Source organism: Chelon labrosus (assembly GCF_963514085.1).
Source record: "Chelon labrosus genome assembly, chromosome: 9".
Taxonomy (NCBI): domain Eukaryota; kingdom Metazoa; phylum Chordata; class Actinopteri; order Mugiliformes; family Mugilidae; genus Chelon; species Chelon labrosus.
In genome coordinates this window covers 8,943,629-8,958,821 of record NC_140359.1, presented here as the reverse complement: position 1 = coordinate 8,958,821, position 15,193 = coordinate 8,943,629, and the positions used below count along the sequence as shown (strand labels likewise).

At 42.0% G+C, this 15,193-nt stretch overlaps 2 protein-coding genes across 9 annotated transcripts in view; one reads left to right on the top strand and one right to left on the bottom strand.

Annotated features, from left to right (window-relative positions):
• The window catches only part of ncor2 (nuclear receptor corepressor 2), an 88,725-nt gene extending 85,166 nt beyond the window's left edge, over positions 1–3,559 (top strand). For all 8 annotated transcript variants that reach the window (XM_084550868.1, XM_084550873.1, XM_084550871.1 and 5 more), the window contains 2 exons: positions 209–388; positions 497–3,559. In XM_084550868.1, coding sequence (XP_084406994.1) covers positions 209–388; positions 497–693 — 377 coding nt within the window. In that variant the 3' untranslated portion in view covers positions 694–3,559. The remainder of the gene's footprint in view (positions 1–208; positions 389–496) is intronic.
• A 2,096-nt stretch (positions 3,560–5,655) lies between these two features.
• rflna (refilin A) lies at positions 5,656–13,600 on the bottom strand. The gene is made up of 4 exons (XM_084552413.1): positions 13,283–13,600; positions 12,791–13,161; positions 8,319–8,428; positions 5,656–8,181 (listed from the first exon to the last, which is right to left on the bottom strand). The coding sequence occupies exons 2-4, from the start codon at positions 13,007–13,009 to the stop codon at positions 7,848–7,850; spliced, it is 663 nt and encodes a 220-aa protein (XP_084408539.1). The 5' UTR covers positions 13,010–13,161; positions 13,283–13,600; the 3' UTR covers positions 5,656–7,847.
• Between the last annotated feature and the right edge of the window lie 1,593 nt (positions 13,601–15,193).

Below are 15,193 nucleotides of genomic sequence, written 5' to 3'. Positions count from 1 at the left end.
AACTAATTTTATAAATGAGCTCATATACTGACTATCACATTAAGCATTACCTGTTAATTCTCAAATCTACTGTTAAAACGTTTTGGTTATAATAGTTAAAGAAAGATACTGAAGGATTGAATTAAAAATGCATTTCCATTGCTGTGTACTGTGTGGGACTGTATGGAGCAAGAGGTTTGCATTAAAGCTCTGCCTCCACTGTTTGCAGGTGGGGCAAAGTCCTCAAAGGGCAGTGGACGCTCCAATGGACGCAAAGCCAAGTCCCCAGGACCAGGTCTGTCAGGGGGAGAGAGACCATCCTCTGTGTCGTCAGTCCACTCAGAGGGAGACTGCAACAGACGAACTCCCCTGACCAACCGCGTGTGGGAGGATCGGCCTTTGTCAGCAGGTACAAGCTTTCCTTTTTGATCAATTTATTTTTTTACTGACCTCAAACGATATTCTGTAAAATTAAAAGGAACATATTGGAACAAATCTGTCTCTGTGCTTTTTGCAGGTTCCACACCAACTCCCTTTCCATGTAACCCGCTAATAATGCGTTTCCCCAGCGGGACAGTGTCTGCTCATTCCCCCTCCTCTGGCCAACAGGGGGGCCAGGGCCTGGGGTCAGGACCTGGACAGGGTCGCTCCTGGGAGGAGGAGCCCAAGCCTCTGCTCATGTCTCAGTATGAGACCCTGTCTGACAGCGAGTGACCGGAAATGCCACTGTACAACAGGATCTGCTAACAGTCAACCACCTCTGTGCTGCTGCAATCACACACACCTCTGCTGAAGCATCTGCAGACCTACCCACACCATTCCAACCTGCATTTCCTCTGTCAGTCATCCAACAAGGATCATTTCCTACTCCTGTCACACATCTGAGATGCCAAGCAGCCATGAGTGGAACACTGCTGCCCCCTGTGCGTGTGTATGTTTGCGCTTCCTTGTTATGCATTCACTCCAGGACTACTCTAAAGGACAAATCACTTTTTTTTTTTTCTTTTTTTTTTTTTTTTTTTTAATTAAACTTTACTACATTTCCTCACTGGCCTTATCAATATAGACACATTGACCTGCACTTTCTGGGGATGCCGGTCTAATGTGCGTACACTTGTGTGGAAGGGACCCTGAGGTCATTTCGTTGGTCTGGTCAGGAGCCGACGACGCCGCACCAGCTGACAGAGAATTTAATGGCAGATCTGATGTGAGAGCAGCGGCTCACGCAGCGAGGACCCACTCATGTTTCTTCACGGTGAACTCCAGGTGCAGGCAGCCTGTGCACTGCTACCACTACAAGAATACATGCGAGGCGACAGGCGGGGAATCAACATCTTGTTTTTCTTGTTTTGGTTGTTTCTTTTTTCTCCTTTAAATTCTGTCAGTCCAGTCCTGTGTTTGGTGAGCTGAGACCTTTAGTACCTTTTGATGGTGAACATTTGATGGTGTCATTTGTTGTCTCTTATCTGCAATGATGTATCTTTTTTGGGGGCGGGTTTCGGGGGCAGAGATTGTTATGCGGGAGGGTCATATCATTGGTTTACAGGGTAAACATGCTGTTCATTGCTGATGTCATCATATATTAGAAAAGGATCCTGGAGAGAAGCAACGGTTTGCTGACTTCAGGAATCCACTTGGGGAGAGATGATTTGCCAGATGGATGGCACAGAGACAAGTGACACTTTCTCACTGTTTTTATATTAACCATGTCTGTGTTTGTTGGAACAGTTTTTGGATATTAAGCACTTAGTTGTCAATCTGTTCACAATGGCATTTTTAAGAATCTGTGTTTTTGGGGGAAGGTGAAAAATGGACTTAAAACAGCATTAGAAATCCCACTACGTTATCCTTTTAACACCTATCTGTTTGTTTCGGTCTTGCCACCTATGTTCCTGAGCGTTCCCATACTCAAAGCGACAATCACATTTTAGTGAATGATGACTAAGCCGCTTCGAGCAGGTTGCAGACCAACCTTAAAGCTGCTTAAAGGCAAATTCCACAGCATCACTTGGAGTTTTCCTTGCATTAAAGAGGTGACAAAAAAAAGCCATCTTTCTATGATCTTTGGTCCATGGTAGCATCGGCATCAGCTGGCCTGCCAGAAGTCCCGTCTAGGAGCAGTTGTGACAGTCCGACCTCTGACCTTTTATTGCCCAGAGGAGATGCTGTTGCTCAACTCCTCATCCAGGCAGATTTTGTACAGTTATGAAATATTCCTAGTGTTAAGTGCCATTTATTTTACATATACAGTACTGAAGTTACCAAGTGACGCACAGTTTTTCTTTTGGCCCCCATGCCAGTGTTTATACTGTCCAGACAGGGAAATCTAAAACAAAAAAAAAAAGATCTGAAAAAAAGAGACATCCTGTTTTTTTCTTTTGTTTTTTTTTTGTGTGTGTGTTTGTGCTTTTTTTTTTTTCTTCCAAATTCATCACTGCCTTAGCTTTTAACAGTTTCATTCAATTTATCCTCCAAACGAAACAAAACTGTCACAGGACAGGGCGGCTTTCCTGGATCTGCATTAGATGTTTTCTTCACAATGAAACCTTTGACATACTACTTCAAGTGTACTTCATTGCACCTCCTGTGTTCGTACGGGTTAGAGGAAGTTGAGGGCGAGGCATTCAAAAGCGTTCTGTTGGTTTTGTGTAACATTAATTGACATGTTTTCACACTTGTGGTGCAGCGTTATAAAGGTCACCGTCGTTGTGCTTGCGACTTGTACAACAGTCCTCTGGCTGAACTCTCTGAAGCAACGGCAGCGAGCCCGTTCAGCGGTTTAGAAAGACTTCATTTCATCACAACACAAACATGACTGTTATAGGACTACCTCCTCTCCCTCCTTCATCCTACCTGTCGACGGTGAAGCATCTAGCATGCCTTACCTGCAGAAAGCTCATCTCAGCCATGTTTTAGGTCTGATTATTATTATTAGTTTTTTTTCTATTGTGACCGATTTGAGGGGGTGGGGGTGGGGGTGTAATTTCATCATGCAAGGCAGAAATGCAGCCAGGCTTTGTACATCAGTCTGCGTGTATATCATTCATCCACAGGTGAAATTTAAGAATGTGACGCTAAACAGACTAAGCCATATCCAGCTGTTCCTTAAACCGATGACTAACACGTTGTTTTTAAAAGTATACTGAAATGAATTTTAACTTGCCTCCATTTTGTTTTTGTTCTTACACTTTATTCAATGCACACCTGTTTCATTAGAGATCAGATTTGAACCTAAAAAGACAAAGTCGATTGCTGATGTGTTCCCTGGACTGTCCGATACTGGGTGGGTGGGGGATCGACAAACAATATTATACATTGTTCAACCATTTTGTGCATAATTTTTTTTTTTTTTATTATAACCCACTGTATAATAGCAAGGATTGTATATACAACTGAAGAGATGTAAATATTTATGTGGCTTGCTTCAAGGTTGGTATTACAAAAAAAAAATAAAAATAAAAGAAGAAATATTCACATGGTTAAATTCTACATGCCCACCAGCAAGCTTTGTGGATAGCAGTGTAAAAATAAAAAACAAAAGAGACACTGCCTTAATGTTTAAATAAAAAGCTTATTGCCATTCATGATCTCAGTGTCACATTATTTCTTGGCCTCAGTTTGTTTAGGATGTGTCCATCATGTCCTGCAGGGTAGTGAATGTGCTGTTCCAGCAGGGGGCGGTGCAGGCATGTATTTGAGTCACAGTAGGTAGTAGTAGTATTAAATTCTGGATGAGATTATAATATAATAATTGAACAGAATAAGTTGAAATGCGTATAGTTAATGCTGCTGTGGATGAAGTTCAGTTTTGCAAGAAGCTGATGATTTAGCTGCGAATGATCTATTCTGTGAATCCTCAACATAACTGCTATGAGCTCTGCAAGGCTTGGGAGTAATTTACTCAGTTGATTTAAGCCTGAAATTGGTTTGTACTTATTTCTCAGCATGTAACAAAATCCTTCTGATACGATGCTTCTAATTAGTTTCATATAATAGCGTTGAATGGAGATCATGGTCTCCCATATCCAGCGGTGATACTATATCCAGTGTGCTACTGTAGCTGAGCTTTTCTGTTTCATGCTGATATCTGTTAGGGTTGTAATGTACCAAACCGATGGTCGGCCATTGGCACTAGTCAGACCCCTGTTGTTGTCTTTTCACATGATTCATGTTGAATGAGCGGCGCGACGAGTCAGTGAGAGAGGTCACTGCGACTGGCTGGCTGCTCAGCTTAAAGAACCAGTGCAGAAAAAACAGTGGTAATTCAACGGACCCACAGAAGGCTTTTGTTTTGTAACAGTCTTCATCTAATCTGAACATTTAAACAAAATTATGTTTTAGTTTTGAATGAATAGACGTTAGAGCAACTGATCAGTATGACTGAGGAGAGGCCAGTTTTGAACAATGGTTTGTAGGGCTTCATAGCTTCATAGCGTCCCAGTGTTATTTCCTTTCCAGACATAGGCATAAGAGTTAGCCTTTGTTGTCAATAGTTCTTTGAATTGTTTGGTATGTTCCTACCTTTATATTTTTTCCGCGTCTTTGTCTAGTGCTTTAGTTATTTTTTTTTTTGTAGTTTTACATCAGTGTTTTCTTTAAACATAGACATTATTATTTTCGCTGTGTGGTATTGTTACTTCAGGAAATTGTTTTTTTTTTTAAAAAAAACTCAAGCATGCACGCTGATAAAAAAAACTCTGCTCTACAGCGCCACCAGTGGCCAAACAATCTACAGAGTGCCTTTAAGTTTGTGATCATGTGCAATGTAAAACTATGTTTGTTCCGGAGTATAGTCTGGGGAATAGAGAGCACATTTGAGAAAATAAACCTTTTTTGATGACAAGTAAAGCATTATTTATACTTCTAAGACTTTTCTGTTGTCATTTATTGCTACTGCTCACTGACTGGAGGTTTACGCTCTTTAATTTGCCGCTTAGACGTCTGCTAAGAGTTTATATTCAGTCCTACAGTTTCATTTACCACATCAGTCAAGATGAAGCTTTTACTTCAGATTTGATGTTACTGTATAATCCGCTGACTTCCACACCTTAAATCTGTTTGTTCATAAATTTCAACAGCTTGGATTTATTTACATGAATCAAACCACATTAGTCAAGCGAGGACGCCGTAAATGTGAAACTGTGGTCGGGTCTGCTCGCGGCCTCACCATCGGGAGGCACCTCGGTCTTATCCAACACTGGAGGGAGACAGATGAGGCGCTGAATGATTTGAGCTGCTGTGGAGACCCCGAGGCACCGATCCAAAACCCCACGGCAGAGCCAACTGCAGGAGCTGCTGTTATTTTAGTTGCTGTCTGATATTTAAAGCCTCCTAAGGATATACATACAGGATGACTGGCACCTTCATTTAGGGTCTGTGTTCTCATCTACGTAGCGGGGAAGACCTTAGAAAATGTACAGTAAAAGCCATAGGTGATATCCTGTAAAGGCTACTCAACAAACAAAACCTGACTGGCTCAGGTTTCATGAGACTTGACACACCAAATTCTTCTTTTCTGTTAAATAAAGGTGACTTAATGCTGTTCTTATGCAGCATATTTGTTGAAGTTAGTTTTGATCATTACACCACATCACTATCTGCAGTGCGGAGTTTCTGTCTTTCTAACAAAGTATACCTGTCGTTCCCTGGGAAAAACAACTCGAGCAACAAACAGAATTAAGGTTTGGGAATTGTTTTTTTATTATTATTCATTTAGGATATACATCTTTTTAAATTATTTTCTTTGATCAGAACAGGAGCAATGATTGACGTACAAAAATATAAAGAGAATTATGAAGTGCCTCGATGCCACATATACAACAGGAAAATATTTTACAGTAACAAAATCAAGTGTTAGAAAACACAAAAGGATCTCGCGTGAAACCTCTCTGACAACTTTCTCTTATCGTCCTCTGACATTTCACAGACCATCAACACGTCCAGACTCTTCCGAGGAAATTTACAATTTGACATAAAAAAACACATCTCCGAAACAATTTCCTCCTCTCGTCTGCAAGACCTGCTCTCTGTATCGCCGCTTCCTCCTCCCTTTCAGTATAAATCCCTTCTCACAGTACTGATTCAATCCCAAGCTTCGTTCCCTCCTTGCTCTCCCTCCTGTACACTTCTCTGGAGGGTATTTCAAACTATAAAAATAAAACAAACGCTCATAGACCTCAACTGAACGCTCATAGACCTCAACTGAAAATCAGGAATATACAATTCTGCAGCGACATAAAACTGATACCTAAGAAAATTTGAGGTAAAGTTTCAATATTTGCCGTGTTCAATAATCTAAATATATATATTTATATAAGACAGACACATAAAGAAGGCGTAATAACGCGTTTCATCTTCAACAGAGAAATCTACTGTGGCTTCACTGCTTCACTTTTTACATGCTGATGTCTGAAAACAATACAGATCAAGCCTTTTGAAAGTGTTAACAAAGCCATCAGGTTGCATCACAGGAACTAGTTCTTATACAGAGACACGTGGCTATTAAATATCTGATTCTTATGAACATTTTTTAAAATTAAATGTCAGTAATTGTCAGGCTTTGTGGGTTTAATAGCGTGTTTGCTCCCATGAGACTGTACATCTTTGACCTGCAACAGGATTTTGTTTAAAGCTAACACCGAGTTACTTCATGAACAAACTGAGCGACGGATCCAGAACAGAAGGAGCTGGAACAGATTTACGTCGACTGCTTGTAGCGCTAAACCCTCAAACAAACAAACAGAAGCTGGAAATGGTTCTTGTTTTTATGTTTGACTTTCGCAGAGAAGTTGGTACAGAATTGTTGTAGAAGATGCTTCCCCCTTATTACTGACGTTGTTTTGGCACTTCCTCCAGCTCCATCATTTGGCACGAAAGGTTAAAAAAAACAACTGATTGAGAAACAGCAAATTATGCAAAGATGGCCACCGTTCCGAGAAGCTCCGTTCTCAATCATCACGTGGTCCGATATCCACCCAGTCCTCATAAAGCGGGAAGTGTTTAATAAATAATTACCAAGTATGATTTACCCCCAAAACGTTAACATTGCTTTTTGCTCTGCAACCCGGTTGTCATTTGTCATTTGTATTCTAATCATGTTGTTTTTGTACGACTGTCCTCAGCCAAATGAGTACCAATGTGGCCTTAAGGTGACCAAAGCATTCACATTATGTTTAGTACATGCTGCTGTGATCCAATTAGGCTGAAAATAGTGTTAAAGTTACAACTAAAACTGTCTCCTATATTCAGATATTCTAATAATTGTAGTGATCCTTCTTTAGCTGAATCTAGAGCTGATGATGTGTGCTAATTAAAACTGTAAAACAAGTGTTCTTGTCTTGGTGTGTGTAGAATTAGGAGATAAGCTGTTCAAACTATCTTTGGTCCAATTTTTTAGCACTGATATTTCTCCCAAGTCCTCTGAGAGGACTATGATATATAGAAAACAAGTGCAATAGAGCCATATTTAGAAAGCTTTGCATTGGTGTGAGTGGGCAGGCTCGGCTCAAATCCCCGACGTTTGTCATCTTGACTTTTCCTTATACATATATATATATACACACACACAAACATTTATAATCTGACACAGTCCAACCAGAAGGAAAGCAAAGGTCACCAATTTGTCAGCTCTTGTATTAAATAAGACATTAACCACTGAAGCGCAGCTTTACACTGTCCCTTTTAAGGACTGCAACCGTAGAAAATCTAAAAACGCTCAGGTGAAATCTCACTAAAGGGTTCAAGGAGTTTCCTCCATGGCCAGTAAAGATGATTTTTTTTTTTTTTTTTTCGTGGGCTCCAGGTATTTCCCTTTCAATGTGGGCCTTTCCAAGTTCCATGTCACTGCGCAGGCTGATGCAGTCTGGGCTCTACAGGTCCTCTGTGTAGATGATACAGGGACTAGTGTCCTCACTGGACTCCAGCTGCACTGTGGAGACAAACCAGCGACGGGAGCCTGTGGCGTTGTAGTTGAGCGTCGTGCGGTAAGTGTTCTTGGCGTGTTTCGGGTAGATGATGGTGGTGCTCTGGTAGCTGACGGGCCTCTGCCGTGGCTCCAGGTACACCTGGGTCTTGTAGCTCCTCCAGGTGCAGTTCCGCACCGCCACCACCGTCTCGCTGAAGGAGGTGGGCGTGGGAACGGGGGCGCAGAAAACCCGGTCCTGGTAATGCTTGTCAGAGTCGTACTTGACCTCAGAGTTACACCTGGCAAAAGAGAAGGTGACTGTTTAGAAACTCATGTGGAAAGTGATCACTAGGTGGCAGTGTTGACAAAAGTATGCTGATCGAAATACGTGAACCACGTTGCACAAGATGACTTTTATGTGTCAGGGTTGCCTTACTTGATTTCCTGCTCTGGTTTGGGGTTGACCTCGATGCTTTCTCCAAAGAACACAGGATGCATGCGGGTCTTTGGGTCTGTTCCTGTGGAGTTCAGCAGCAGGTAAGGCAGCTGTGAGGAGGAAACACAAGCGTCACAATCGCACAAAAACATCCATGAACTGCTGAACTGTTTGTAACCAGCCTGAATTACAGTAAAAAAAATAAATAAATCCAGGCATGGTTGGGGGGCTCTCAACGGAGCCAAAAACCAAAATGAAAAACACTGCCAGTCCCCTGCCCTCCCCAGGATCCTCCCTCCCGAGCACTCGCCTTTTCAATGGTTATTACTACAACGTCAATTAGACACCGCAGTCAGGGCAACACTTCCATTTTAATTTAGATAATTACGCTGTGTGGGTCCTGCAGAATGAAGTGTCGGTGGTATTTGTATTTCATTGCAGTTCAGGCTGGTTAGAGACGTGTGACCCAGACACAGCTGGTGCGCGTTTGTCTGAGACTGAAAATATGCATACAGATGTTGGGGCTTACGACAGAAGAGAAGGGGAATTCATTTACATGTAGTTAAGTGCCTTGAGCTGCTGCTGATGACACAGTTAGAAAACTTTAACGAGGTGATTTTGAAAAGTTTTCTTTTTGTCTTACAGCCTCCGAGGAGAAGTTCAAAATAGAAAGTCAACAGCGGGTAGCGGTGCAGTGCGTAAAATGTCCATTCTGCGGCGTGTTTGTCAGCTCATGTGGGAAATAAGATTGAAGTCTTGAGAAGCCTCGCTGTCGTTTTTATGGGTTTAATTATCAAGGTTGTATGTGTGTGTGTGTGTGTGTCTGTTGCGCGCTGTGGGCATCTCAGGTTCATTTTAACCTGGCTCACACACACATAGACAGTGTGTTTATTTCTTACGTGTAAAATACTCAAAATGACTTCTCTTATTTTTCATGACTGAAGTTTATTTCTCTATGTCAGGTTTTCAAGCTGCATCTCTTTTTTATAAATGACTAATCTGTTGGTATTCAGTCCATCATAGCTGACATATAAGATATTTTGCTTTCAAATAACTAATGTTAGATGAAATTCTCAGGATGTGTTTTAGGGTGGGTGAACTTTACTTGTGAATTTTGGATGAAGTGCAGACGACTCATATCGTACTCAGCTAACTGTTTAAATCAGGCCTCACCTCTGAGGCTGCTGCTTTTGGGGCCGTAAAAAAACAAAAAAACAACAAAAAAAAAGCAGACAGCTGCACCAATCAGAAACACTGACGCCGAAGGCTGTGACTGACCGTTTTCTTTTCAGGTGTGTCTCCTGACCGGCCTAACTCGAATGACACACCAACCACAACTGTGGCACCTCTCACATTACACCGGGGAGCCTGTCACATGCTGTGGTCTGACTGCACATGCCAATGCGAGGGGCGTGCAAGAACAGACCAAGGGCACTGCAGATCGCCGTGTGAAGCTCGTCTTACGTACAGCCCACGATCATCGTTGCACACTATCCGACGGTGGCACTGAACTTGCACACAGCTGCTAGTTTAGCAGTGCAGGACTGAAAGAAGTTCATGTGCAGACTGTTCATTTTCCGCCTCTGGAAAATGACCTGGAAACACTGTACTAATACGATTGTCTCTCTGCTCCGGCATGGAGAGCATTCCAGGTATTTCTCCACGGTGTTTCTGGCAACGTCTGCAAAGCAAACACTCGTGAACGGAGGGCAGGTCACCTCCAGGCAGCGTATCCTCTAGCATGCAATCAAAGCGTAAACCCCCAGGACGCATATCTCTGCCCAGAAGAAACAATGTGCAGCTGAGCAGCCCACACAGTGTACAATGCACAATGCAGAGCTACTGAAAGAAACGCCAACCCAAACATTTCCAACTGCTGGCTGTTTGGTGTAGCAAAGCCTCTTTACATCCTGTTTGCATGGATGTTAAGCAAAGCACCAGTATCCAACAGTGAGGCAAATTTAGAAAAAGTCATGGGATCTGTCTCCTTGCTGTCCTCATGTCTAATCCACCAAAAGTAGACATCTCCTTTAACCGGACGTAACTTAATCCCGCCCAGAAATATTCGCAATTACATGACCACATCTAGACCTGCTTTTAAATCTATTCACATGTAAAAAGATGCAGGTATAAGAATAATTATCCTGCCTCTGCATAAATTTGAACCAAGTTTGACAACAGACAGGCTGTCTGAGTGCTTATCCCTGTTTAGTTTAGAAGTGAGGGGTCATCAAACACTTATGCAATGGCTTGCAGCCACTCTAACAAGCCCCTGCACCTCAAAATAGAGCTTGAGGATTGTTCTTAGTTGGCATACAAAAACAACCAAAATAGATTTTTAAAGAGGAAAAAGCGGAAAACATTTATGCCTCCCCTTGTCCTGCTTGATGACACGAGCTCAAACCACTTACTTAAACAGCTCTGTATTTCACATGGAAACGTTTGATTCTGTAAGTGCACACAGACCCATAGATGGAATAACACACACAAACAGGAGCAGCGTCTATAGACACTGATCTCTACAATGGGAAACCACAATGCAAAGGAGTCCTACTAATCTGAACCTCCAAAGGATTAGAGGATAGTTCATTTTTTTCTTTTTTTGTTTGTTTTGGGCTTCAGCAAACCAATGTCACGCAACTCCCAGGATGCAGCAGTGCATTTCTGAGGCCTCCTTCAGACACTTTAAAAGCCACCCGGACCTGCGCAGACATGTTCTTAAGACTTTTGAAACTGGGAGTGACCTGCAAATGATTTTCAGTCAAATCAGGCTTGTCACGTTTGACACACAGGTCACTGGAGGATGTGTCATTAAAAATCATTTGTCCACTGGAAGAGAAGAAAATGCATCAATTATCATAAATCTTAGTTTCCTCTGAAAGTATTCTGATCGTGTTGGTTTTGTACGACTGTTCTCATCTAAATGAGGACCAATGTGGCCTTAAGGTGCGCTGACTGTTAGTTTAATGTGCAATGGTTTCACATATTGCTGAAAGTGCTCTGTATATTTGTGCATCTTAGACAAATGAAGTGCTGCTAATGCAGGGAGCAAAAATAAAATAAACAAATCTGTGGACTCAAGAATTCGACTCGGCTCAATAGTTGCCATAAGATCTGAGCTGAGAACTGATTGAGGCTAGCGATACAGTAGTATTATTACCAACCGGAATCCCTGATGATTAAAAAGGCCTCATACAGAACCAAACAAACAGGAGCCGTTTGATTGTTTCTATCGCTACCACATCCACACATGGTGAAGCGAACATGGCTAAATCTAGCAAGGCGCCGGCTTCCAGATGTTGATGTATTTTTAGAGTAGAGTAATAATTCCCTTGTCATTCGTTTTTGGATTCTTTGATACCCTGCTTTATGTTTTGATACTTCTCCACTTCCAGATTTTCCCTGGCGTCTGTTAATGTTCACCGACAGAGCCAACAAGAGCCAACAGGAAATATAAAGAAATATTAACAAAAGTTAGCCATCTGGAGGGAAAATGAAGGCAGGGGGCTGGAGTCGCCATTGTTATTATAAAATACTGTAGCACTTTATTAAGCTTAGCCTCTAGGTAAACAGATCGCCACTCAGTCTGTGAGGAAAGGCTGCATGTTGATTCACTTTAAATGGTCACTAAGCAAATACTGGGAAGGCTCTGGACAGGTAAACAAACATTTAAGCTGGTTTAGACAGAGGACACAGACCAGGGGCTGATGGCTAAATTGAATGGGTTTAGGAGTTATGAAAGCGTGGTTTTCTGTGCCTCATATTACTGTAAACTTAATTTAGCTTTCCAGTCAGCAGACATAAAAAAGACTGAATTTTTTCATGACATGCTTGATGTAAATCAGCCACAGACCACTCTGACAGAGAGAAGGTAGCCCGACCACACTGGTCATCCTTCTAATGGACACACGCATTCTTTTTAAGTAAATATATTGATATCCATTTTATAAAACTTTCTCTCAACTTGGAATCTTTGAGGGGACCCCTGGGAGTCCCTGGACCCTAGCTTGGAAACCCAGCTGGGCCTACCAACTCACTGACCTTTAAGGCACTCTGCAGTTAGGTCTATTTGATGCAGCAGAGAGGAGAAGAAAACATTTTACTGATTATTACTGAGGGCCAGTAGCATCTTTAGAATAGGTATAAGTGTAACCTCACAGCAACTAAGGAATTCCGGGCAGACAGAGAGAGAGAGAGAGAGAGAGAGAGAGAGAGAGAGAGAGAGAGAGCTTCCAGATGTTGTGTGAGAGAGACTGATGTGAAATCTGGTTCTGGCCAAATCCTAAAACGCTCTCTGATTTTCAGTTCGTCTCACAGCAGTGTCATTATTTGGCCATTAAGGCTTTTTATCCTTTAATCCATTGTGTCAATAAAGTGGCTCGCTTTAAAACTGACGCAAAACAGACCAGAGTCACGGCTTTCTCAATTATAAAAAAAGTTTCACATAATAAAATGAATACAGTTCTTCTCACCAGTTTGCCTTCTCTGCTTTCCTTCTTGTAATATCCATGATGGCTTTCAACGGGCGTCGTGCAGCTGCCAGAGCGCGACTCGATCAGACCCGGAGAGAGTGAGCAGAAGGGTGGACTGGGACTGGGGGGCAACCCCGAATCCGGGCTGTCGAGCAGCCCTTCCCGGTTCTTTCCTTTCAGGCTATCATCCATCGCTTGTAAATGTAGGTGCCCCACCATTTCTGGGACGGCTCAGCTTAAAAAACACCCCAGACGAAGTCGCACTGACAAGTTTTTTTTTTTTTCTTTCCTTGAAGCGCTCCGAGCTGCTGCCGCTACGCGCTCCTGCGTCGAGAAGAAACAAACCTGGGCGAACTTTTTCGAGTTGACTTCTGCAAGTAGAGAAAGGGAAAACGTCAGGGAATGGCGTTTAACCATAGGCCATACGTTGTGGACAAAGTTCCACAGAGTGATATCTACTCAGACTTTACTTGTCTTCAAAATTTACTGTACCTGCGCCTTGTGAAGTATCCAATTCAATCCGGATAAATATTCCAAATACGCGTGAAGAAATCTGCAACAAACCTAAATACGCCCTCAAACTCGTCTCCGGTGTAAAATAATTTATGTTAATAATTTAAAAAACTGAATAATAAGGTTGCAAACTCGCGCAACAACAAAGAGCCCACCGTGCGTCTGGCACCGATCTGGAAGAGAGCTCCTCTGCTCTGCTCTGACTGTGTGTAAGAGTGCGTGTGCGTACTGTGTGTGCGCACTCTACTCGAGTGGAGAGCTCCCTCTTAATGATCCTGCCAGGCTTTTTTTTTTCTCGCACCTGGATCCAGTCCAGCCCTCATGATCTGGATCACTTCCATGTACGACCGGCAGGGGCGAGCACGTCTTCCTCGCTTCTGCTGTACAGCAAAGTTCTCCTGGCTAAATTCAGCAGTTATCATTTGTAAGCAGTAACAATAAGTTGTTAATTAGTGGTGGTTCATGATGCGAGGCGTTTAGCTCTTAGTTAAAGTTAATTAAGGACTGATCATATTAACTTTGCCAGAGCAGTCAGTAATAATTACATTGACTATTCTCATGAATTACTCAAAGCACAGCATTAGTCACTGTGTTGTGTTAGTAATTACTTTGTGAGTTATCAAATCTAAAAACATGCTAAAATTATGATCAACATTTTTAATTATTGACCACCCTGAAGGTTTTTCTCTAAAGCTCTGGGATGAACTTTTTGTCTTTGATTTTGAGAAGTTCTAGTATCACTATGAGAAATATGTAAAAAGTCCCACTGAGGCCAAACTATAATGGAGATGGCCTCCTAAATTTTTCTTTCTGAAAAACAAATCATAATCACGTGCAGTAAAGAGTTTTATTTATTTAAGTGGAATCTAAAGAGAAAATCTCCGTACAAAACTGCATCATCTACGTAATGGCGAATATTAGCTCCATGTGCCATAGATACAAATGTCTTTTTAAATTCCTCTTTGTGAAAAAAAAAATCATCATGATAATGAACAGTAAAGAGGTGCAGTAACAACAGAGACGTCTAGGGAAACTATAAAACCATTTTACGAAGTGCATCTGAGAGAGAATCCCCACAGGTATATACAACTGCATCATCTGCATAGTGGCAAATATTAGCTGCATGTGCCTTAACACCTAAAGCGCTGATGTTGACTTATTTTATTTTTTTTGCTCAAGCTTGGAGATGATCTCACCATTACAAAGTAATCTCTTAAATGAATATGTGTACTGATTTAAACCCAGAACCTCCGACATGGAAAGCTATCCAGACAAAGTCATCCAGAAATGTTCCAAAAGTGCTCCATAGAGTTATTAAGATGCAATTGTACACCCTGATGACATGATCTTGATGATCTTATTTAGTTACTGTCAAGAAATAATCAATCAGGTGCCTTTTCTAGGCAGTCTGTTGGGGTTTGGAACACTTTTTGTCAGTAAAGGAATTATTGAAGGATTTCTGTGGTTATTTATTTCCATAAGACATGCGTATTTGTATGTCTTTGTGTGCAACTCTCCTGCCTGGTACATTTCAGGACTGGGTGGAGACGGCTGGGAACACTCCATCTACCAGTAACCAAATGAGCTGCAAACACAGACACACAGAGAGCAGACAACGCAGGCTTGAGTGAACAAATGGGCCGACAGCAGTCATCATGGCGTGGAAGAGGAGAAAGAATTGAATCCCTGTTGATGGTTCTCTCCACAAAATGTCTGTTCTCTCTATTCATACTGTTACTCTTACCAACAGCGGCTCTGCCAAAAGAGAAATCAGAGCATAAATAAGAGCCGATGCAGAGCTGCACAGAGAGAACTGTGTGTCTTAAGTGGCTGATTGTATCTTTGATGGTCCACCAGCTCTCCATGGTGATTACCACAGATTGCCAGGAA